At 43.8% G+C, this 22,724-nt stretch overlaps 1 protein-coding gene across 2 annotated transcripts; it reads right to left on the minus strand.

The window, feature by feature from the left end:
* Positions 1-654: 654 nt before the first annotated feature.
* LOC138959245 (WD repeat domain phosphoinositide-interacting protein 4-like) lies at positions 655-22,303 on the minus strand. Of its 2 annotated transcripts, XM_070330648.1 has the most exons (14): positions 22,069-22,191; positions 21,085-21,229; positions 18,696-18,779; positions 18,094-18,168; positions 17,033-17,143; positions 16,619-16,706; positions 16,244-16,335; positions 14,274-14,350; positions 13,802-13,924; positions 11,885-11,970; positions 10,192-10,293; positions 2,257-2,390; positions 1,651-1,758; positions 655-786 (listed from the first exon to the last, which is right to left on the minus strand). In XM_070330648.1, exons 3-13 carry the CDS (start codon positions 18,769-18,771, stop codon positions 1,652-1,654), a joined length of 1,071 nt encoding a protein of 356 aa, XP_070186749.1. In that variant the 5' UTR covers positions 18,772-18,779; positions 21,085-21,229; positions 22,069-22,191; the 3' UTR covers positions 655-786; position 1,651. The 2 variants fall into 2 exon arrangements, with proteins under 2 accessions (XP_070186749.1, XP_070186748.1); XM_070330647.1 differs by lacking the exons at positions 21,085-21,229; positions 22,069-22,191 and adding an exon at positions 22,193-22,303.
* Positions 22,304-22,724: the final 421 nt, after the last annotated feature.

Genomic DNA, 22,724 nt, shown 5'->3' on the forward strand with positions numbered 1-22,724 from the left:
CTCCGGATTTACAAGCATTGTGGAAGAATTGCGCCCCGCTAACAAATCCTCGTACACACAGGAAACACATGGTCGACCATGTAGTTAAAACAGCGATTGTAGCGAATAACTGACTAATGTGTATGTCATGCAGTGTCCGCTGGATCTGACCCCATTTCTTTCGAAACTATACATATTGCAGTTAACTATTTTTTGGATCGATTGCCCCAAGTGTTAGCCTACAACGTGTTTTGCCTGAGGTCACGTGATTTTCGCTTGAGCTTGAGGTCACAGCAGTGTGTAAAACTGACACGCGTGCTTCGTGATTGCTGCATGCCATCAAGTGAATCGTGGCTCCGATGTGTAGATTTTCAAAAGAAAAAGGCATCATATTAATTGGACACTGCATAACTTACACATCAGAGACAGTTATTTGCTGCAATCGATTTTTTTTTTACTGATTGGCTCAACTCTTCCACAACGCTTGATAAGCCTGACAGTTATTTTTGATAATTGTCTTTTCTCACAACAACACATGTTCTGATGACTGTAGTCTCTGTCACTTTATATTTATGAACATCTACCATACAAAATTATCTGAACAAATTTCAGATCATGCAGAAAAAGGATCCAAACCAAGCACAAGTCAAATAACATATTTATCAGATGTTTAAAAAAAAAAAAGAAGATCATACGAAGTACAATACAATTGAAAAATGCATGCTCTGCAGGTTTTGCTTCCAGGATGACTCACTTTTGCAGCTCATTCCAATCCGCATTCATTCAATGACATCTGAGAAACGTCCTCTGCACACAAAATATGAAAGGGTATAATACATGGGTGAAACCTAGGAAAAACAAATTGACAGAAAATTATGATGCAGAAGAACCACTGCACATTGTTTTTGTTTTGTTTTTATAAACCACATATCACTATCAAAACTGGTTCAAAGTTGTGTTGGATTTAAAAAAGAAATAAAATCATACACTATTCCCACTCTGTACATTAAGTAGTCAGGCTGTTGGTATTCTGTATGCACCCAGAGGAGGATAGTCTTGTCCCATGTATAAGCAAGGGCAGATCTGAGACAGTGAGCACAGTTGTTTTTACAAAGGACTGTGCCTCCAAAAACCTGTTCTGGAATTCTGCTGGAAAATGGTTCATCTACACTGCTGTAATCTGCCTGTGTCAGTTGTTTTATTTGTGCGTGTGTGTGTGTGTGTGTGTGTGTGTGTGTGTGTGTGTGTGTGTGTGTGTGTGTGTGTGTGCGTGCTTGCATGCATGTTTTAACCAAGACACTGGCCAAGAGAAAAGTTAGCAATATTTTTCAAGCAAAAACTTTACGTATATTAAACTGTTTATGTTTTTCTTTCAACAAACCTTTGTGGGGCGAGAAAAACTATTTTTATTTCCAACAAAAAACATACTCATCTGCTTCTAGAAATGCCTTATCACAGGTCCGAAACCACACCTACTTTATAACAATCAGTATTAAATTTCAAAATGGCACTGTGACAAGTGTAGGATCAAACATGAGAGCCCAACTAAGTACAAACATAAACTCACACATGAGAGCCCAAATAAGTACAAACTCAAAAGAACAGTAATCAAAACCCCTATAATCTCTCTGAAGTGGGAGTAACAACCTTTCATGCTACAAATCAACTTACCCTATTTCGTGAAGTCATCCCCCATGTCTAGTAAGTATGCCATAACCTTTTGAGCGCATCCGTTCTCTTTGATAGCATACTTCTGAAAGGTGCCGTCAATGCTGATGGCTGAAAAATCATGAAAACAATTCAAACACCACTGATGAAAAAGCTGTGTGTGTGTGTGTTACAATTAATTCCACGCCATCTGTATTTCACATGGAAGACAAACATTTTCCTATAACAATAGATCACAAAATACAGATACAATAATGATTACACACGAGCATAAAAACATCGGCCCAGTTGACAACTATTCTGGAATAAAAAGTGCCTGCCAAATGAACAAAATGTCATAGTATAAAACAGGTGTCATAGTACACGGTGGATCCCCACACCCACCCCTTAAGAATTTGTTTGCGAAATACATTATTCTGTTAATAACCTGGAAGACTCCCACCTTTTCAGGACCTGATTTTCTCTGATTTTTACATCAAAACAGAACTCATAACATGACGCTTGGATGAACCTTACAGAACAAATTGCAAGGAATCAAACAAACTCAACCCTTTCTTTCAAACACATGAAGAGCTGAAATCAGCGAAAAGCATGCAGCAAGACACTCACCGACAATGGTTTGACTTTCAGGAAAAGCCAGGACGGAGGGGCACTCTGCTGGCAGGGAAAACTGGGTCATGTTTCTCACTGCCGTCATCTGTAGTGATTCTGGCAATGGTATCACCCTTGACAGTTCAGCAGCCCTGGAAGAATTTTACAGTGAGCTAGTTCAGAGAAATTCAGGTCTTAAAAAGGGGTGAGTCTTAAAATTGGGGTACATTCACAGAGATCATGAAGAGAAAATCTGACAAACCAAGGTCTTAAAAAGGGGCGAGTCTTAAATTGGGGGTCTTAAAGGTCCTTGTCTACATTTTTATACCGAAATCGCCATTTGACCATTAAAATGCAGAGTCTATTATCTACAATTATCAACAATACACCCCCTTTCGATCAGGAAAGACGAAGCCAGTGTAGCCGTTTGAAAATTCATTGTAGTATTCCAGCGTAGTACTCATAGTAGGATATCCTTATTTGGAAAATGCCAAGCGCAAAACTCCTCTCAAATCCCGTGCATTTCGTGCGTTTAAAAAAAGCGTGGACAGCGCTCCAGTGTCAAACTGTTGCTGCACTTGTTTGGGCGTGGCTATAAGCACAGTGACATGAATTTGATTGGTCAGTATTTTTAGGCAAAGCACATGTTCTCAGCAAACAGAAAACAAAATATTGGAAGCGTGAGTCACGCTACCCAAAAATAAAATCGAAAATTTTTATCTAAATTTTGATTTGATTAATATACTTACCCGAATCACATGATTTGCATTGACCCACTTCGATGCTTAGGTTATGATAAAAGCTACCCCGTCTAGGTATAAGGGGAGCAACCCCAACTAAAAAAGTGACTGCACCAGCATGACTGGCACCCTGGGTTACGTCCCATGTAGCACACTACGTCATCAATGGTGCTGGTCACGTGATACCCCTTCAATCGACTAATAGAACATCAAAAAATCGAGCGGGGCAGGAGGGAGGGAATTACTCATGTGATTCGGGTAAGTATATTAATCAAATCAAAATTTAGATAAAAATTTTCGATTATAATTACATATTCTTACGCCGAATCACATGATTTGCAGATAACTCCAACCAGGAGGTGGGTAAGATCAAAAAGGGTTCAAACTCACCATCAATTTCTGGAAATGCACTGGCCCGCTGCCACCAAGGCAGGCAGGGACCTTGATCCATCGTTACAGAGCGAAGCAATGTCTCTCAGATAAAAGCTGATGAATACATCGTCCGATCGCCAATAAGCTGTATTCAAGACTTCGCTCATTCTGTGGGACCGCAAGACGGCCAAGGAAGAGGCCCAAGCCCTTGACTCGTGAGCCCGGGCCGAGCAGAGAGGAAAGGCAGGCAGAGCCCCCCCCCTTCGTGACAGGCTCCACGCATAAGCTTGCTTAATGACGGCCGACGCCCACCTGGCCAAGGTAGTCCTCGATATATCTTTCTCCATGGCAGTGTTTAATGAAATAAACAAAAGCTTCTGAGAACTCGATCTGACAGACTGAATACGGGAGAGATACGCCTCAAGGGCCCTAACAGGGCAGTTGACCATATCGGGATCGTCCCTAGCCAAAATGTGAGAAAGCGGCTTCACCACAACCCGAGGAGAGGGTTGACCTGGTGATTGGTTTTTAGCCAGAAAGCCTACACGAAACCTCAGCGAAACCGAGCCATCGCGTTCCCAAGAAATGTCCTGCGGATTGCCCGAAAGGGCGTGCACCTCACTGCCTCTACGGGCAGTTGCAAGAAGCAAGAGAAAAAGAGTCTTGCGCGTAAGATTAGGAAGACTCGCGTTCTCCAGGGGTTCGAAATCGGAAGAGCGAAGAAACTCTAGAACCAGAAACAGATCCCACTTCGGCAGCGCCGAACGCGACTTAACCTCTTCAAGCGAGGCACCCCTAATGACTCCAGCCACTACCGTGCTGAGGCTAATCGAATGCCCTATCTGTTTCAACGTAGAAGAAATCGCGGACCTGCGAACCTTCAGAGAAGAGGAGGAGAGTCCCTGCGAAGACAAATCGGCCAAGTGATTGGCCACGTGCATGGTACGAGGTGCAACCGGATTAACACCAGCCGTCTGGCACCAAGAAACCCATGCCTTCCAATGCGAAGAATAAACCGTAGAGGTGGATGCTCTGTGAGAGCGCTGAACCAGATGCAAAGTGCGTTCAGACGCTCCAGAACGCCTGAGAGCAGACCTCACAGTCTCCACGCGTGAAGTTTTAGAGACTGTGGGTCCTCGTGAGCGATGCCGCTTCGAGGCTGAACGAGCTCTCCTCTCACTAGCGACAGGGGGATTGGAGGACCGCGAGCCAGTCTCAGAAGGTCCGGGAACCACGTCTGAGACGGCCACAGAGGGGCGATCAGTAAGAGAAGAGACGGAGACTCCAATTCCGCCTTCCTGATCACCTGGCCGAGCAGGTTGAAGGGCGGAAAGGCATAAGCCTCCAGGCCCGCCCATGCCAACTCCAGAGCGTTGGTCTCCCAAGCCTCCGGGTCGGGAAAGGGAGACACAAAAATCGGAAGGCGTCTGGAGAACCTGGTGGCGAAAAGATCCACCTGGGGCTTCGGGACAAGAGCCCAAAGACGGAGAAGAGCTCCGTGTGAGACCGTCCATTCCGACTGCAACACCTTGCTGGAGCGACTGAGCGCATCCGCAAGCGTGTTGAGGCTTCCCGGCAGGTACCGAGCCACAAGGGAGATTCGGTGCTGAGCGCACCAAATCAGCAGCTCGCAGGCCCTGCGGGAGAGAGTAGGGGACCGCGAACCCCCCTGCTTGTTCACATAAGCGGCCACTGTCGTATTGTCTGTGAACAGACGGACTCGCTTTGCGGTAAGCGACGGGAGGAACGCAATCAGAGCCAGCCACACAGCCTCCAACTCCAGAGAGTTGATGTGCCATGCACTCTGTTCCGAAGACCACAGACCGGAGGCCGTGAGCCGGTCCGTGTGCGCTCCCCAACCCAGCAGGGACGCATCTGTAAAGAGGTCCAAGTCGGGAGGGGGAGCGGCGATCGGAACCCCCCTGCAGAGCCAATCCGTGTCCAGCCACGGAAGGGATGCAGCCTGGAACCATTCCCCAAGGGGAACAAGTTCGTTCCAGTTCACCCGAGGAGAGTCCACAAACGGCTTCAGGGCGTGCTGAAGAGGCCGTTTGTGCACCCTCCCCAGTGACACCAGTAGGGCCATTGACTCCATTTGCCCCAGAATGGAGGCCAATGTCCTGAGAGGAGCCTGCAGGAGAGGCAGAGTAGAGCGGATAAGAGCCTGGAGCTTGACCACCCGCTTCAAAGAGGGGTGGACAGTCCAGGAGACCGTGTTGAACACCATACCCAAGTAGGTGAACGTCTGCGACGGTACGAGCTCTGACTTCACCTGGTTGACCGAGAAGCCGAGCAAGCTGGCCTCCCGGAGAACCATCTGGGTGTGCTGCGAACAAACCTCCTCGCTCTGGCCCATGACAAGCCAGTCGTCGAGGTAAGCCCGCAGCCGAACCCCCCGCGACCTCACCAGAGCGCAGACCTGTCTCACCACCATGGTGAAAACCCATGGCGCTAGAGACAGGCCAAAAGGAAGCGCGCGGAACTGGAAGATTTGACCTGCCCACCGGAAACGGAGCCATTTCCGGTCGGCTGGATGCACCAAGATATGGAAGTAGGCATCCGTCAAATCTATGGAGGTCGCCCAGTCTCCTGGGCGGAGCGCGTCTCTGACCGAGGCAGGCGTCTCCATTTTGAATTTGATCGTTCTCAAAAACGTGTTGAGGAACGACAAGTCCAAAACAGGGCGCCAAGCCCCCGAGGCCTTGGGGACAGCAAAAAGCCTCCCGTAAAACCCCGGGGAGCTGTGGTCCGAGACTGCCTCCACCGCTCCCTTCTCCACCAGAGAGGCAACCTCCGACTGGAGGACGGCCCTTGCCTCCCGAGAGAAGGGGGGCTTGAAGGCTGGAGGAGACCTTGAAAGAGGGGCCTTGTCCTCCAGCCACAGCAAGCGGAACCCCGACTTCACTACCCCCACTATCCATCGGCTGTGAGTAGAGTTCAGCCAATGTGACAGAGCCCTCGAGAGGCCCCCAGCCATCACCAGAGTGGAGGGCTGGGGGGGGGTGAAGTCGGGGACGCTTCATTGGGGGTGGGGCTTGCCCCTGGGCGCACCCCTCCCCCTGCCCGCCGACGACCTCTTGCCCGAACCGCGGTAAGGGGCATGAGGTCTCTTGCGGGAAGCAGGATGCGCCTGAGCTGGAGCCTTAGTCTGTTGAGACTGAGACTGCTTAGGAGCAGCCTGCTTAGGAGCAGCCTGCTTTTGCTGCTTCAGAGCCTGAAGCGCAAAAGAGGAGAACTGCGAGTCCCTGTTAGCCTCAATCTCTTGCTTTCTGGCATCCAGAGCCAGGTGGCCAAAGAGAGAGCCCTCAACAAAGGGCGACGAGCGGAGGGAGTTCCTTGTCGACTCGTCAGAGAACTGAGAGTGGGTAAGGAACAAGTCCCTCCTGCACATTACCGCATAGGCATAGTGCAGGGAGGACAACCTCATGTGCTCCTCGTTCACCCTAGCCAGTGTCGAGAGCAGAGAAGCAATATCTTCTGCGTCCTGCTCCCCGCTGAGAGCGAAAGGAGCCAGAGAAGAGGTAAGAGCCCGCGAAAGGGCTCTAATGAGAGTCTCCGAAATGGAACTGAGTTCCAAGAGCTGTCTCCCAATTTCCTCCAACGAAGCAAGATTCTGTTCAGAAATGGGCAAACAGGAGTCCCTCCTGAGAGGCTTCGTGAGGAGAGGAAGGAGATCCGGTGTGACCTGCAAAGGTGCACTCGGAAGAGCAAAGCGAGACAGCAAGTTTCTTGGAGCCTTTGGCAAAGGCAACTTCCTCTGTGCCGCAAGAGGCACAAAAGAGGAAGCCTGCGCAGAAGAAGCAAGATACTCTAATGCCGACTCCGGAGCTGACCCATGGGGGACCAGCAAAGGAACAGAAGGCACAGGAAGTCCACCACCCTGAGAAGTGGACCTCGCAAAGAGTTTTGAAAGCTGAAAAGCTACAGAGGGCGATTCAAGAAACCGGAAGTAGCCATCGTCTTGCTGCTCCAACCGGAAGTCAGCCAACGCTGAGGGACCGGAAGTCGAAGGCTTAACAGACGAAGCAGCTCCTTCCGGAAAGTAGCGGGAGGAAACCTCCGCGGCTGCTTCAAGCGCCGCCTTGAAGCTAGCCGAGACCCCCGGCAGCGAGAATTCATCATCAACAGATTTAGAATCTGAAGCGACGAACGAAGGAGGCGGAACTGAGCCGCCTGAACCCACAAAGGGGCGCTGCGCAAAAAGACCCGAAGGTCGGGGACCATCCTGCTGGGAGACGACCCCCCCCCACGTCCTGGCTAAAAGGAGGTTGAGAGGAGTCGAAGCCCGTAGCAGCAGGAAGAGGGAGATCAGAAGCCGTCAACACCGAAGTGTGTGGAAGCTGCCGACCTCCCTGAGAAAGACACCCTGCATGTCCAAAGGGCGAAGCATGCCCGACATCCCGTGACGATCCAGGGGAAACGTCCGGAAGAGAGCAGGAAAATCCGGGTGGAGCCGGAAATGCAGCTGAACCGGAAGCGCTAAGGCCATCCTGCAGCTGCACATAGTGTGGGCGGAAGCCCGGAAGCCCGTAGGCATAATCATGAGTCAGACCGGAAGTGACAGTTGACTGTGCACCGGAAGAATGACCCATGTTACCGGCCGAAGCCGGAAGACCAGCTGCCGGAAACGACTGCTGTGTCAAGACGTGGGACGCACCGGAAGTGACAGCAAGCTGCGCACAAGCGGAAGAACCACTGCTTCCGGCCGTAGCCGGAAGCCCAGCTGTCGCGTACAACTGCTGGTGTAAGGCGGGGTTCGGTCCGGACGTGAACGCAAGTCGCTCACTAGACGGTGAACCCCTACTTCCTGCCAAAGCAGGAAGCCCAGCTGTCGGAACCGACTGCTGGAGTACGGAGAGGTTCTGACCCGACGTGAACGCAAGTCGCTCACTAGCAGGAGAACATCCGATTCCGGAAACCGGAAGTGCAGCCGCCGTAAACGGCAGCTGCGCACACCAACCTTGATCAGCCCGTATCCCCGGAGGGAAGCGCACTGTCACGCCACCGCAAGCGGCAGGTGACGAGTACCGGGCCGGAAGAGCACGAGGTCCCGGCAGGGAAGATCCAGAGGAAGACGGCCCCGGCAAAAAGGAAGCCAGGGAACGAGCGTCACCCACCCCCGGGAGGGGGGCGGAACAGGAAAGGGAGTCCGTCCGTGACATCTCCTGTCGCACCAGACTCCTAATCTCTGGAAGAAGAGACGAAATCAAAGAAGACACCAGAGCACCGGACTCTGGTGCCGCAACCGACGCAACGCAAACAGCCTTAGGGGCCGAAACTAGCGATTGAGAGCCGGACGGAAGACCGCTCGGAGCAGAGATAGGCACAGAAAATGACACATTGCTCTTAGGATCTGTCACTAAGATAATAGGGTCCTTGCTAGAGGACGCCGACGCGGAGGATTTAGGTTTGCCAGGGCCCTTGCCCTTATCCTCAGGCTTAGAGCCTTTCTTCTTTTCACCATCGGCCATATTAAGACCGAAAAGAAAACAACAACCGCAACTGAAAAATAGCAAAGTCACACAGACGCTAACAAAATTCAGAAGCAGAAAGCAAACAATTCAGCACATACGAAAAGCTACCAACAGCAGCTACAAGCAAGCAACAAGCGTTAACAGTCCAGCACACGGACGAAAACAACACAAGCCTGACAACGTGCAAATACAAATGGCGACCGAAAGGAAGCCAACAACTGCCGAAAACTTCAAAGTCCAAAGGACATGCGAAATTCGAGGCAGAAAGAACAAAACATGTAAGAAAACAAGAACAATCTCACCAGCTGCAAGCCAGCGAAAGAAGACGGGGGGCCAAGGCCGGTGGGTGCCGAAGACACGAAAACAAGCCTTAGCGCTAGCCAAACACAACCGTCACCCTTGAGTGATAGTAGTCGATTGAAGGGGTATCACGTGACCAGCACCATTGATGACGTAGTGTGCTACATGGGACGTAACCCAGGGTGCCAGTCATGCTGGTGCAGTCACTTTTTTAGTTGGGGTTGCTCCCCTTATACCTAGACGGGGTAGCTTTTATCATAACCTAAGCATCGAAGTGGGTCAATGCAAATCATGTGATTCGGCGTAAGAATATGTAATTATAATCTTTTTTTTACATTTTTTTTTTTTATAACTTTTTTCCCCATGGTTCATTCATCATTTGACATAATTTTGTATCGAAATCTAACCATAAGATTATTGAAAAAAAGCACAAATGTAGACGACCACCTTTTACAAGGGGATTCAACTTCAGAAGAACTTGCCAGTCAAAGCTAAAAGCTGACCAGTGAGCGGTTAACACTTATAGTGTCTGCCTTGGGAGAAAACGAAACAAAACAAGCAGAACTTACTATTCATAGGTTGGGCTTCCTCAGATTTATCAAAGAAACAAGTCTGCAGGGAATAGAAAAAAAGTATCTGGATTGCGATTTTGCATCAAAAAGTTTGCTCTGCTATCCCCCAGGAAGCATACAATGACAATCTTATGATCTCTTTTCTTCTTTTTCGACCTAAGAAAGGTAGGTTGTTGGAACGTTTGTTATTGACAAAACAATACATAATAATGTATTGTTTTGTCAATAACAAACGTTCCAACAACCTACCTTTCTTGTTTTTTGATTCTGAATTTTGGAACGTTGGCAGTCTATTTGTTTTTGAATTTATTTTCTTTTTCTACCATTAAAAAACAAAATAAACAAACTATCTTTAAAACCCGGCATCCTCATGATTAAGCAACATATCAAAAGGATACAACAATTGACAGACAAAAAAAAGGCCATTATAAGCATATTAATAGAAGTAAGATGAGTGAAAGTGCAGAATGCTATAACTCAACCATATATACTCACATGCTACTTTTATTTGAGCCCTTGTCCACTAGGTTGAAAATGTGAACTGTTCCCTTGTCGCTGCAGACACTGACAAAAGCGTCACACAGTGAAAATGCCAAGCTGAAACACAAAAGCCCAGTGTAGCAGTTAGTTCCAGTAAAACTCATTTGTGTAGACGGTAAAACATCAATCAACTACAGTGGAACCCCCCTTTTAAGACCTCAAGAAAATTGAAACAAGTCGCGTAAGGCGAAAATACAACATTTAGTCAAGCTCAGTCGAACTCACAGAATGAAACTGAACGCATTGCATTTTTTCCGCAAGACCGTACACTCGTAGCATCGTCTGTCTACCGCTCGTGGCAAAGGCAGTGAAATTAACAATACAGAAAAGCGTGGTAGCGGTTGCGCTGAGGAGGATAGCCCGCTTTTCTATATCTCTATTCTTTTTAACTCTCTGAACGTGTTTTTAATCCAAACATATCATATCTATATGTTTTTGGAATCAGGAACGGACAAGGAACAAGATGAAATTGTTTTTAAATCGATTTCGGAAATTTGATTTTAATCATAATTTTTATATTTTTAATTTTCAGAGCTTGTTTTTAATCCAAATATAACATAATTATATGTTTTTGGAATTATTATTATTATTATGGAAAGCTTATATAGCGCGAACCACAACTGTGCTCTCCGCGCTTTACATATTAATTTACATATTAATTTCTGCCGTTTGAAATGGAATTTTTTACAGACAGACAGACAAACAGACATTGAATCAGAAAATGATGAACAATACAATAAACGTATTTTTAGATCGTTTTATAAAAAAAATAATTTTAATTACAATTTTCAGATTTTTAATGACCAAAGTCATTAATTGAATTTTAAGCCTCCAAGCTGAAATGCAATACCAAAGTCCGGCCTTTGTCGAAGATTGCTTTGCCAAAATTTCAATCAATTTTATTGAAAAATGAGGGTGTGACAGTGCCGCCTCAACTTTTACAAAATGCCGGATATGACGTCATCAAAGACATTTATCAAAAAAATAAAAAATAAATCCGGGGATATCAGTCATGTAAAATTTCATAAAGATCGGTCCAGTAGTTTAGTCTGAATCGCTCTACACACACACACACACAGACAGACACACACACACACACACATACACCACGACCCTCGTCTCGATTCCCCCCTCTATGTTAAAACATTTAGTCAAAACTTGACTAAATGTAAAAACCAGGGCTTTATAAGGAGGGAGTCTTAAAATGGGGGTCATTTTACAGAGGTTATGAATTGGGGGGTCTTAAAAAGGGGGTTCAACTGTATTATCAACAAACTGAGATGTTTGAACAAAACAAACAGAACTCTAACATGGCCATCAGCCTGCAACTATAGAACTATAGCACAATTTGAGACAAACTACACAACTGCACTCATCAATGTCCTTACACGACAAAAGTGCCAATAGGAGAACATAATCAGCACACAAAGAAACCATTAATTCCAAAAACACGAGCTCCTGTTGTTGAGCACTTTAAAACCTCTCATGATTCTTCTCTCGATAGTTCTTACCATAAGAAATTGCAATCAGAAAGAATGCTATTGTTTTCTAGAGGGTATTCTGAAATACCATTCTTCTGTCAAGGTATACATCTTCATTCTTGCTGCAGTACAATAACAGCTTCGGAGGGTGAACAGAATCATCTTACTTGAAGATGGCTGCAGTGTCGCTGCCTCTCCGAAATACCATCTCTTTTGTCTTTGTGCCAACATCAAAGATACGAATCAGTGTACCCTGTCAACAAAACAGACAGTATATTAGTAAGTTGATGCAACTCTCAGGCCTACTCTGTTCTATTTGTTATGAAAAAGACTTGGATTGATGACACTCAAAAGCATAATAAAGAGACCAAAAAGCAATGTACTCACGTTAAAATGACGAACACGGAACGAATAACAGCGACGTTTCGACCTAAGGGTCTTCTTCAGGCACAAAAAACACAAAAATACCCACACAAAAAAAAGGAGACCCTTAGGTCAAAATGTCGCTGTTATTCGTTCCGTGTTCGTCATTTTAACATGAGTACATTGCTTTTTGATCTCTTTATTGTTCCCTCTCACGTGCAGTCGCCATTGTTTAATACTCAAAAGCATAGCCAAGTTCGCAGCTGGCGCAAGAATGTTCCACCTAAAATACATAGGAGCAGGGTGTAAAATGATGTCATCGTTTCCTCTATTTGCTTAGTCCCTAAACCTCTTACAGCACAATATAAGCCAGTGGTGGAAAACAAGTGTAAAAAAACTGAACATTTATATAAAACAATTTAAACAAGAAGGGCAAAGCCCATACGACTCACATGCTTGACCTTGACCTTCAGAGTCAAGGTCAAATAACTAAACCTAGCAATGACATCATACACTAAGAACTGCTTTACACATTTTTCCTACCAAAATACATGTGACCCAAGGTCAAGGTCATCCAAGGTCATGCAACACAAAGCTGTTAATTCAAGACATAGGAAGTACAATGGTGCTTATTGGCTCTTTCTACCATGAGATATGGTCACTTTTAGTGGTTCACTACCTTATTTTGGTCACATTTCATAAGGGTCAAAGTGACCTTGACCTTGATCATGTGACCAAATGTGTCTCATGATGAAAGCATAACATGTGCCCCACATAATTTTTAAGTTTGAAACAGTTATCTTCCATAGTTCAGGGTCAAGGTCACTTCAAAATATGTATACAATCCAACTTTGAAGAGCTCCTGTGACCTTGACCTTGAAGCAAGGTAAACCAAACTGGTATCAAAAGATGGGGCTTACTTTGCCCTATATATCATATATACAGGCATGAGACCAAGGGTAGGGCGGATGGTGGCGAGAGAGTGAAGGGAGGGGGAATGTTTACAGTGCCGTGTGCCGGGCTGTGAGCAGTGCCTGCCAATGTTTAGCTCAGGTACCGTCGCGGCAGACACGACTTAGTTCCATGCAGGAAAATGCAGCGCGCTATTCAGGCCATCTGGCCAACTGTCGTCCTCATCTCTAAGGCAGACTGATACCAAGAGGTGTAAGTTACAACCGCCTTCAGGCTCAGGCATTTTCAAACGCTCGACTCAAGACTAAATAGGTGAGGTATTAAATCTCAAACACTTCAGAGAAAATGGGAAAAATGTGAAAAATAGCTGTTTTTTAAACAACATTTATAGCCCCTGCGACCTTGACCTTGAAGCAAGGTCAAGATGCTATGTATGTTTTTTGGGGCCTTGTCATCATACACCATCTTGCCAAATTTGGTACTGATAGACTGAATAGTGTCCAAGAAATATCCAACGTTAAAGTTTTCCGGGGGGGACGGACGGACGGACGGACGACTCGGGTGAGTACATAGACTCACTTTTGCTTCGCATGTGAGTCAAAAAGCGGCAGTTCAGCTCTCAAAATTTGAATTAAAAAAACAGAAACCAAAGAGTAAAGAACTGTGAGCACACGCACTCACACTATCTCTATCTTACTCTCATTATCTTGCTCTCTCTCTCTCCTAAAAAAAAAAAGAAAAAAAAAAAGGCAAATCTAAGAAATCAACAAGAGAGGACAAATACAGATAGGTAAGGAGAGTAAACCTACCGTTTCAGAGGCTGTGGCTATCCTTTTGCCGCTGTTACTGATAGCAACGCATGCAATCTTCCCTTCATGTGCCCTTATCACAACAGGGGGTACTGTTCCCTTGCCATGCTGCTCATTCAGGTCCTGTAATAGTACAACAAATAGGAGAATGAGCATATGTACTTGCGTTCTTCACCTCATCCACACTTCCTCCTGGCAAAAAATACCACCAAACTTCCCTCATCAAATTGGCAGAAATTTATCTACTGCAAAACTGTCCTCATATCAGCCACAAACTAAATGTTCTATTTGAGATTACAAAGTAGTATTGTATTGTATCTGCTAGCCCAAGGTCTCCATAGCAACATAAAACCACAATAACCTAACGCAAAAATTGTTTGCAAAAGGTATCAAAACAGGCAAGAAATGTACAATGTATATGTTTTTCTGACTTTATGTTGCCCTTTAGAGAGCACAAATAAGCAAGACTCACCAGAACCTGAACATGACCTTTGTGTGTCGAAGGAAATACCATCCAGCCATTGGGCGAAACTTCACACAACCCATGATCTGCAAAACAAAATCAGATACACAATACCAATACAAAGATAGCATTCTAAAATATATTATACAAGATCTGCCTATAAATAAATGCACTGTTCCGGTCTGAGGTCACTACCACACTAGCAAAATATTGGTCATACTTGCACATTTTATGAGTTTGAGTTTTATGTCTTCACTGCTGTACGCGGGGAAAAGACAGTAATGCTCTAGACTGTTGTCAAATGTGAAGCTATTAATTCTTCTAGCATGAACTTTAATTAAAGTACAGTTGACAATGCTAGGGTCTTTGGTTTTACCAGCCCTGATTAGGACTGTAGTAAAAAACAAGTCGCGTAAGGCGAAATTACTACATTTAGTCAAGCTGTGGAACTCACAGAATGAAACTGAACGCACTGCATTTTTTCACAATGACCGTAGTCCGCCGCTAGTGCAAAAGGCAGTGAAAGTGATGAGCCTGTACATGTTTAGCGCGGTAGCGGTTGCGCTGTGCTGCATAGCACGCTTTACTGTACCTCTCTTCGTTTTATTTTTCTGAGCGTGTTTTTAATCCAAACATATCATATCTATATGTTTTTGGAATCAGAAACCGACAAGGAATAAGATGAAATTGTTTTTAAAACGATTTCGAAAATTTAATTTTAATCATAATTTTTATATTTTTAATTTTCAGAGCTTGTTTTTAATCCGAATATAACATATTTATATGTTTTTGGAATCAGAACATGATGAAGAATAAAATAAAAGTTATTTTGGATCGTTTTATAAAAAAATAATTTTAATTATAATTTTCAGATTTTAAATGACCAAAGTCATTAATTAATTTTTAAGCCTACATGCTCAAATGCAATACCGAAGTCCGGCCTTCGTCGAAGATTGCTTGGCCAAAATTTCGATCAATTTGATTAAAAAATGAAGGTTTGACAGTGCCGCCTCAACTTTTTCAAAAAGCCGGATATGACATCATAAAAGACATTTATCGAAAAAATGAAAAAAACGTCTGGGGATATCATACCCAGGAACTCTCATGTTAAATTTCATAAAGATCGGTCCAGTAGTTTACTCTGAATCGCTCTACACACACACACACATGCACACACACACACACATACACCACGACCCTCGTCTCGATTCCCCCCTCTATGTTAAAACATTTAGTCATAACTTGACTACATGTAAAAAGCCACAGCAACTGCATTCTAATACTCGAGCGAGCGAACGAAGAAGTATTCTAATAAAGTGGAACCACCCTTTTGCGACCTCCAAAAGTCTGTGAAAACCAGGTCTGAAAAAGGAGGAAGTCTTAAAATCAAGGTTAATTTGCAGAGGTTATAAACAGAAAATCTGAAAAAGTAAGGTCTCAAAATGAAGGTTTTAATTTTAGGGGTCTTGACAGGGGGTTCCACTGTACTGTAATACTAACGGATGACAATGTTTGCACACACATGGTGGAATTGATTCTTCTTCTGCGTTCGTGGGCTGAAACTCCCACGTACACTCGTGTGTTTTTTTGCACGAGTGGAATTTTACGTGTATGACCGTTTTTTACCCCGCCATTTAGGCAGCCATACGCCGTTTTCGGAGGAAGCATGCTGGGTATTTTTGTGTTTCTATAACCCACCGAACTCTGACATGGATTACAGGATCTTTTTCGTGCGCACTTGGTCTTGTGCTTGCGTGTACACACGGGGGTGTTCGGACACCGAGGAGAGTCTGCACACAAAGTTGACTCTGAGAAATAAATCTCTCGCCGAACGTGGGGACGAACTCACGCTGACAGCGGCCAACTGGATACAAATCCAGCGCGCTACCGACTGAGCTACATCCCCGCCCCCGTGGAATTGATTAAGGCTCAGAGTTATGAAGCACAGTTCAAACAAGTTTAGCCGAGTGGCTACTCACACTTTGCACAACACCCTGTCCTGATGATGTGGAGATGCTCAAAAGTGAAGAGTTTGAACACATGGATCTCAAACTCTAACACCACAATCATCCTGTGACATAAAAAAGTCAGTTAAAGGCACAGCTTACCAGGTCAGTCTTGCACAAGGTTTGCATCAGAGCAAAACACACACCAAAACATCTTTACACAAGCAGATGATTAGTAAAGCAGAATCTGGTATCTGCATACAAAATCAAAGCCAACTAATTTTGTTTAAAAAAACAAAGTGTAAAACTTGATTCAAGTCATCTAACAATAAACGATGATTGAGATGGCATAGATGCAGAAGAGAGGGATAAAAGCTGAGATAAAACAAAAACAAAGTATTGACGCACTGTTTCTCTGTGAATCGAACACCAAGCACTGTGCTGCTGAAGGTGAGGTCCAGTGGAACCTCACCAGTCTCCATGTTCTTCAGTACAACTGCAACACACACGTAAATGATACTTGATAGTCATCACCTGCGGCTCAAATGGCTTTTGAAAACAAACACTTCAATAGGGATTCTTTGTGTATAATTACACAAAAAAATAAGCCAGTCAGGTCCCTTCTAAATCTTTTCTACAACTCAAACGAATAAAAAAATTGCACAACAAAAACACCACTCTTGCCGTCAGATCAACAGTCAGACTCCTCGGAGTGAGCAAATTGGAAAAGAGACTAGAAACTTGCATACTTTAGGATTAAACTGACACTATCAAATCTGATACAATGTACTTTATTACGTACAGGAGTTGAAAGAAACTTACCTGATTTTTCATCATACTTCTCATATGAACCACCGCCTCCACCAACCAAAGCTATGAGGTTGGATTCTCGCAGCAGCTCAGCCGTTCTACAGCTGCCTACATCGCTGGCTTCTGGAAACAAACACCCCAAAACAATTAGCATACAAATATATGTGCATTCTTTCATACAAAAGGACACTCATATTTCTCATTTTCCCTTACATGGCCACAACCATGGTTGACATATTCTGCCATAGTTTGTTTTGTTCTTACATATATATTCTAGCACGAACTATGCATTTGCGTACATGAAGGCAAACTTTTCTTGCAGTTGCAGATATATACTGAGAGGCATAAATGCCGCAAACTGAACTTTAAAAAATCACAAAAAATCAACTCAGTGGTGAATGTTTTCAATGTTTGAATATTTTATTTATTGGCCATTTTAGTGTTTATAAACTTTTGCTTTATTGATTTTGAATAGAACATCATGAAATGACAATTTTTCAAAAAAAGTGACTGAGTCCAAGCGCAATGATTTCGGAAAACGTTCAGTGTTCATCACGTTCAATGCTTTGGCCAGCTCTAAGCATCCCAATCGCTTGCTGTCTCTCTCCTTCATCAAGTCGTGGCATGATTGTGATATCTGATACAGCCAAACAGCCAGTTGCATTTTATAGGGCCATACACTATCTTTTTTACGTTATTGTCTCCCTTTCAGCCCATTGTCTTTATTAGCACAGTGAGCTGTGGCTGGATCAGCAATACTGCAAAGCGCACGCTGACAGCGTGAAACATTTGCTCCGACACTCAAGATGTCAACTACAAATTACAGGTTCAATCTGATTTTCGTTTGAGAGCAAAATCGTTCAATGCACTATTTGCAGAATTTATGCCTTTCAGTATAATATATGTTTTAATTTTATCATGAATCTTAAAACATTCAATTATCAAGCTGAATGAACACACAATAAACAAGTCAATAAACAACAATTATTTCCCGATGTGTCAGTTATCTCTGCGGTAATCATAGTAATTTGCAAGGACAACTTTTAGGCCGAAGAATACAAAACATTACTTACTCAAATTTACTTGCAACGACAGAGGGTCCAGGCCAAACACTTTGACACCTTTACTTGTGGCAATTGTAAACGCCGCTGAAAGTATACATTGGTGTAAATATTCATGCAGTAGCATACAGCTGAGGGATAGGGAAGTTGGGTGGGAAAATATATATTTGTTTGTAAGATGTCATAAGTGGATGGCATACCACTGGTGTTCAAGCATAACAGGATATGATACTGTGGACAATATACTCTATTTGAGTACTAACCAATGGGTGGATCTACTTTAGCCGGTGCCATAATGCAATTAACTGCAACTTCAGTTCCAATCTGCACTTAATTAAAAATCCTTGAAAAAAAGTTAAGAGACATGCAACTTTGTACTGAATCTGAGCCTCATAATATATAATATAAAGTTGTTCTTGTTTCAAGAAAAGACACAGTTCTCCATGTTTTTTCTACTCTGAGACTCAGAGCCAAATGGATTACATTCTGTCATTAAAACTCAGCAAAATGAACTTGTGCTCTTGCGAAAATAAACTAACCAAGTCCCTACTACTCCAAATTAAATGAGCCAAAGAAACAATGTACACTGTATTTAACAGTGCAAAACAACTCACTGCAGGTCTGATTGCACCGTATAGAATGAACTCCATTTATCGGCTTAAAATTGAAATGAAGTCTCTGGTTGTACATTCTCAAATCTGCACACACAAAAACACAAAAGATTAAAACTGTCATTAACTACTTCCATAAGAAATCAAACTTGCGAGCAACATATAAACGAGTTAGCATGTAAGCCAAAGCTGGTGCACACACTAATTGCCTTCAGCATACTCAGAAGCCCATAATTTGACACTGTATGTGTAATTCAACTTCATTTTCTGTCTCTCAACCAGGAGGGTTAACTGTTCAAACTTGTTGGTTTTGGGGTGGGGTATAGTGTATGTGATCATGTCCCTATGCAGGGTTTCATTTACTAGTGCGCCTTGCGCCATTGGGGCATAACATCTCAAAATGTCCCACTGGAATTCCCTTCAGTGTGTCAAAGGGCGCACTGAGATTATGTACCACTGCGTCACCCCATGCACACTTTTCACGGGAGTACAGTGTTCGAAAAGACCTAAGCAAAAACGCGCGTCAAGCCGAGCAACTTGCAAGTTTGTGAAACGCGCTGTGATTGGCTTTTAAAATGTAATTCATTAGTATTCAACCAGTCCTACGAACTATCTGTGCGGGACCGATCTGTGCTTGCGCGTTTGCCTCTGTGGAAAATGTCAACATCGCGATATTGCTCGAAATACTGACCCACGTAAAAAAAACAATGCCTCCAAAGAAAAAAATAAAGTTCCTTCCCGGTCAAGGAAAGGTATCCTTTCAACTGCCTCGCCCATCAACCTCAGGAGATGTTCGCATTGAAACAACAGAAGAAGATGGCGGCGAAAGTGTCGAACAACTTGCTTCTATTTTCTCTGTGTGTGTGTGTGTGTCTCTCTCTCTCTCTCTCTCTCACACACACACGCACACACACACACTAACCTGCTACACTGGCACATTCGCATATCATCATATGGCACCAAATAGAACTATTTTGCATCTTTCGACAAAAGCATTTTCGGACCGCCTAACCTGCTTTGCGCTTTTTGCCTTCGACTATGTTGCAGAGGGTTAATTCTTGACTTCTACCATGATCATAACGCAAAAATATATTGTTATCCCTTCCAACTGTCTATGTATGTGTGAAGTTTGCAGAGGGTGTCCTGCATGGCTGATATTCTCCATTCAGATATAAAGCAAAATGTGTGAGAGTAAGTAAACCTTGGTAGTGTTTAATTCATTGATGGACACCTTTACTTGTCTTGAAAGGACTATAATTTTGCGGACCGTAACTTTTTGGCCGTGGCTGGAGGTCCGGCAAGCCGGTTCCCAAGCCTGGGGGCTCAAGCACGGGCGAGTCAGTGCTCGAGACCCCAGGCTCAGGAACCGGCACTCACATGGCTGCTCACTTTGTAAATCATGATTTCATGTTTGTGTAGGAGTTTCTAATCGCTGTTCAATTGACTGTGGAGAAAGATTGATAATGATCAGTGTTGGATTCAGAAAAACATGTATTTCGGCAACAGCGCGGTCACTGATGAGCGACTGACCGAAGCGAGAGATGCGATTCATTCGCATGTGTCTTTGAGATTCTGTCGAAGTATCTCAATGCAAAGTAGATTTATCTTTTGCCATAAATAAAATATGTTTGTTGTTTTTTGTTTGTTTCCATGTTTAATGTTAAGTATTTATTTACTGCATTTTGTTTTAACTAATGCTGCTTCAGTCTAGCCTCGTGACCGGTGACACACGTTGCTTGGTTCGCAGACGATTCAGTGATCCGGGCAATGGCCAATGCTGAACCACTGATCGAGTGACTCGTAAGTTGCTTTATTGTTGTGATCTCAGTTCGATCACCGAAATACTTTGGAATAGAGCAAAGGAAAGTTAAAGAGGGTGACAAATAAGTTAAACAGATTATTTTTTTACAGAAAAAATAAAAATGGACCGTCAAAGCCATGGATCGAACCGGCGACCTCATGATCTCTAGCGCATCTCACTACCGACTGAGCTAAGAAGGCAAGCTGTCTGATGGGTGAAAAATAGGAGTCTATTTTGTGAGATACTGGTGACTGCCAGTTCCCGATCCTGGGGGCTCCATATCTGGCTCGCCGGATCCTGAGCCACTCCGTAACTTTTTAATGCTATATTGCTACAAATTGTAAGGTAAGTTGAAAGGTCCCTCAATCATTTGAACGTTTTCACAATTTACACTGTATATATATATCCTATCAAACATGACTTGCGACAAGCCAGCAACTGCCATTATATGTCTAAGATTAAATAAATCTCAGTCATTTCTAAACTAAAAAAACCTTCCTGACCGCTTTCAATGACCTATCTCTAACTTCTAAGGGTCTCATGCGGGCACATACATTCCACCAACACACCGTTCATTTTGAATGTACCCACCCGATCGCTAAGATACCTTTCCTGTTTTACGTTTTGAACATTCTGTTTGGAACGACGAAGATAGCTGGTTTCAAGGACCACCACGTTACACACACAAGCCTTAATCAGTTAATGGCTGACTACACACAAAGAACAAGATGACCTGCTGCCAGTGCTGGTCCGACTAAACTACGCGCCAGCACGCGCTAGCACGCGCCAGCACGCGCTACCTTGAACCATAGCACTTATATACTTTATTTGTATATTTCTAGTTAGTTCATCGTCCATTCTCACATAATACAAAATTTCAAACTTCAATGATGAAAAATACGGAAGTTATGACGAGTTTAAGGAGAGCTAATGCACTACTCTCAAATCCGACGATTTCTCTATGATTGACTAAACAGCGTGCTACCACTTTGAAGTAGACGCTACCCAGTGATCCATAACACTTACATAATTTATTTTTATAGTCTATATAGTTCATTGTCCATTCTTACATAATACAAAATTTCAAGCTTGAGTGTTGAACATTTCAGTAGTTATGACGGGTTTTAGGCGAGCTAATGCGCTACTCTCAAATCCGACAAAATCCGGCAGTGACTAAAACTGCGCGCTACCAATTTTAAGTGGACGCTACTGAGATTCATAGCTGTTATATAATTTATCTGTATGTTTCTAGTCATTCCATCGTCAGTTCTTACATTATACAAAATTTCAAACTTCAGTGATAAAATTTACGATAGCTAAGACGCGTTATAGGAGAGCTATCCTAAGGCCGTGGCTCCATGTCCGACAATCGTCGGATTTGAGAGTAGTGCATTAGCTCTCCTTAAACTCGTCATAACTTCCGTATTTTTCATCATTGAAGTTTGAAATTTTGTATTATGTGAGAATGGACGATGAACTAACTAGAAATATACAAATAAAGTATATAAGTGCTATGGTTCAAGGTAGCGCGTGCTGGCGCGTGCTAGCGCGTGCTGGCGCGTAGTTTAGGCGGACCCGCCAGTGCTGGTGCAGCAGGGGAAGTTCTCAACTGAAAACGGGGCTGAATCACACAAAAACGAAACCGAAACACACACTCTTCGTAGAATAGTCTTTAACTATAGTCTATGAACGCGTATACCTCATAAGTCATGAATGTATGCCAAGTTCAAGGATCGTGCTGTTGAAGTTAAAACTTCTATGTCGTCTGTGAGAAGGATCAAGCTGAAAGTACTGAATGTAAACAATCGGTCTGACTAAATACTACGCGACCGCACGCGGCCTTGCACTACCTTGCGCTACCAAACTAAAGCATGTACATGTACTATTTTTTTTTATATATATATAATATCTTCACAACATTATCTGACTTTATACCAAGTTTTAAGTTACAGAAATAAAAAATAAGGGAGTTATGATGTATTTTGCGACGAACTATCGAGCGAAAATGAAAGCATCGTGGTTCAGCGTCCGACCATGTTCGCATTGATCTAAGAACGCAGGCTCAACCTCAAAATAAAGAATGTTCATGTAATAATTTTATATATCTAGAATCTTCACAACATTACCATACTTTGTACCGAGTTTTAAGTCACAGAAATAAAAAAATAAGGAAGTTAAGATGCATTTTCGAAGAGCTAGCGAGCACAAGTGCAAGCATCGGATATCTGCGT

This window comes from Littorina saxatilis, linkage group LG2, assembly GCF_037325665.1.
Source record: "Littorina saxatilis isolate snail1 linkage group LG2, US_GU_Lsax_2.0, whole genome shotgun sequence".
In the NCBI taxonomy this organism is placed as follows: domain Eukaryota; kingdom Metazoa; phylum Mollusca; class Gastropoda; order Littorinimorpha; family Littorinidae; genus Littorina; species Littorina saxatilis.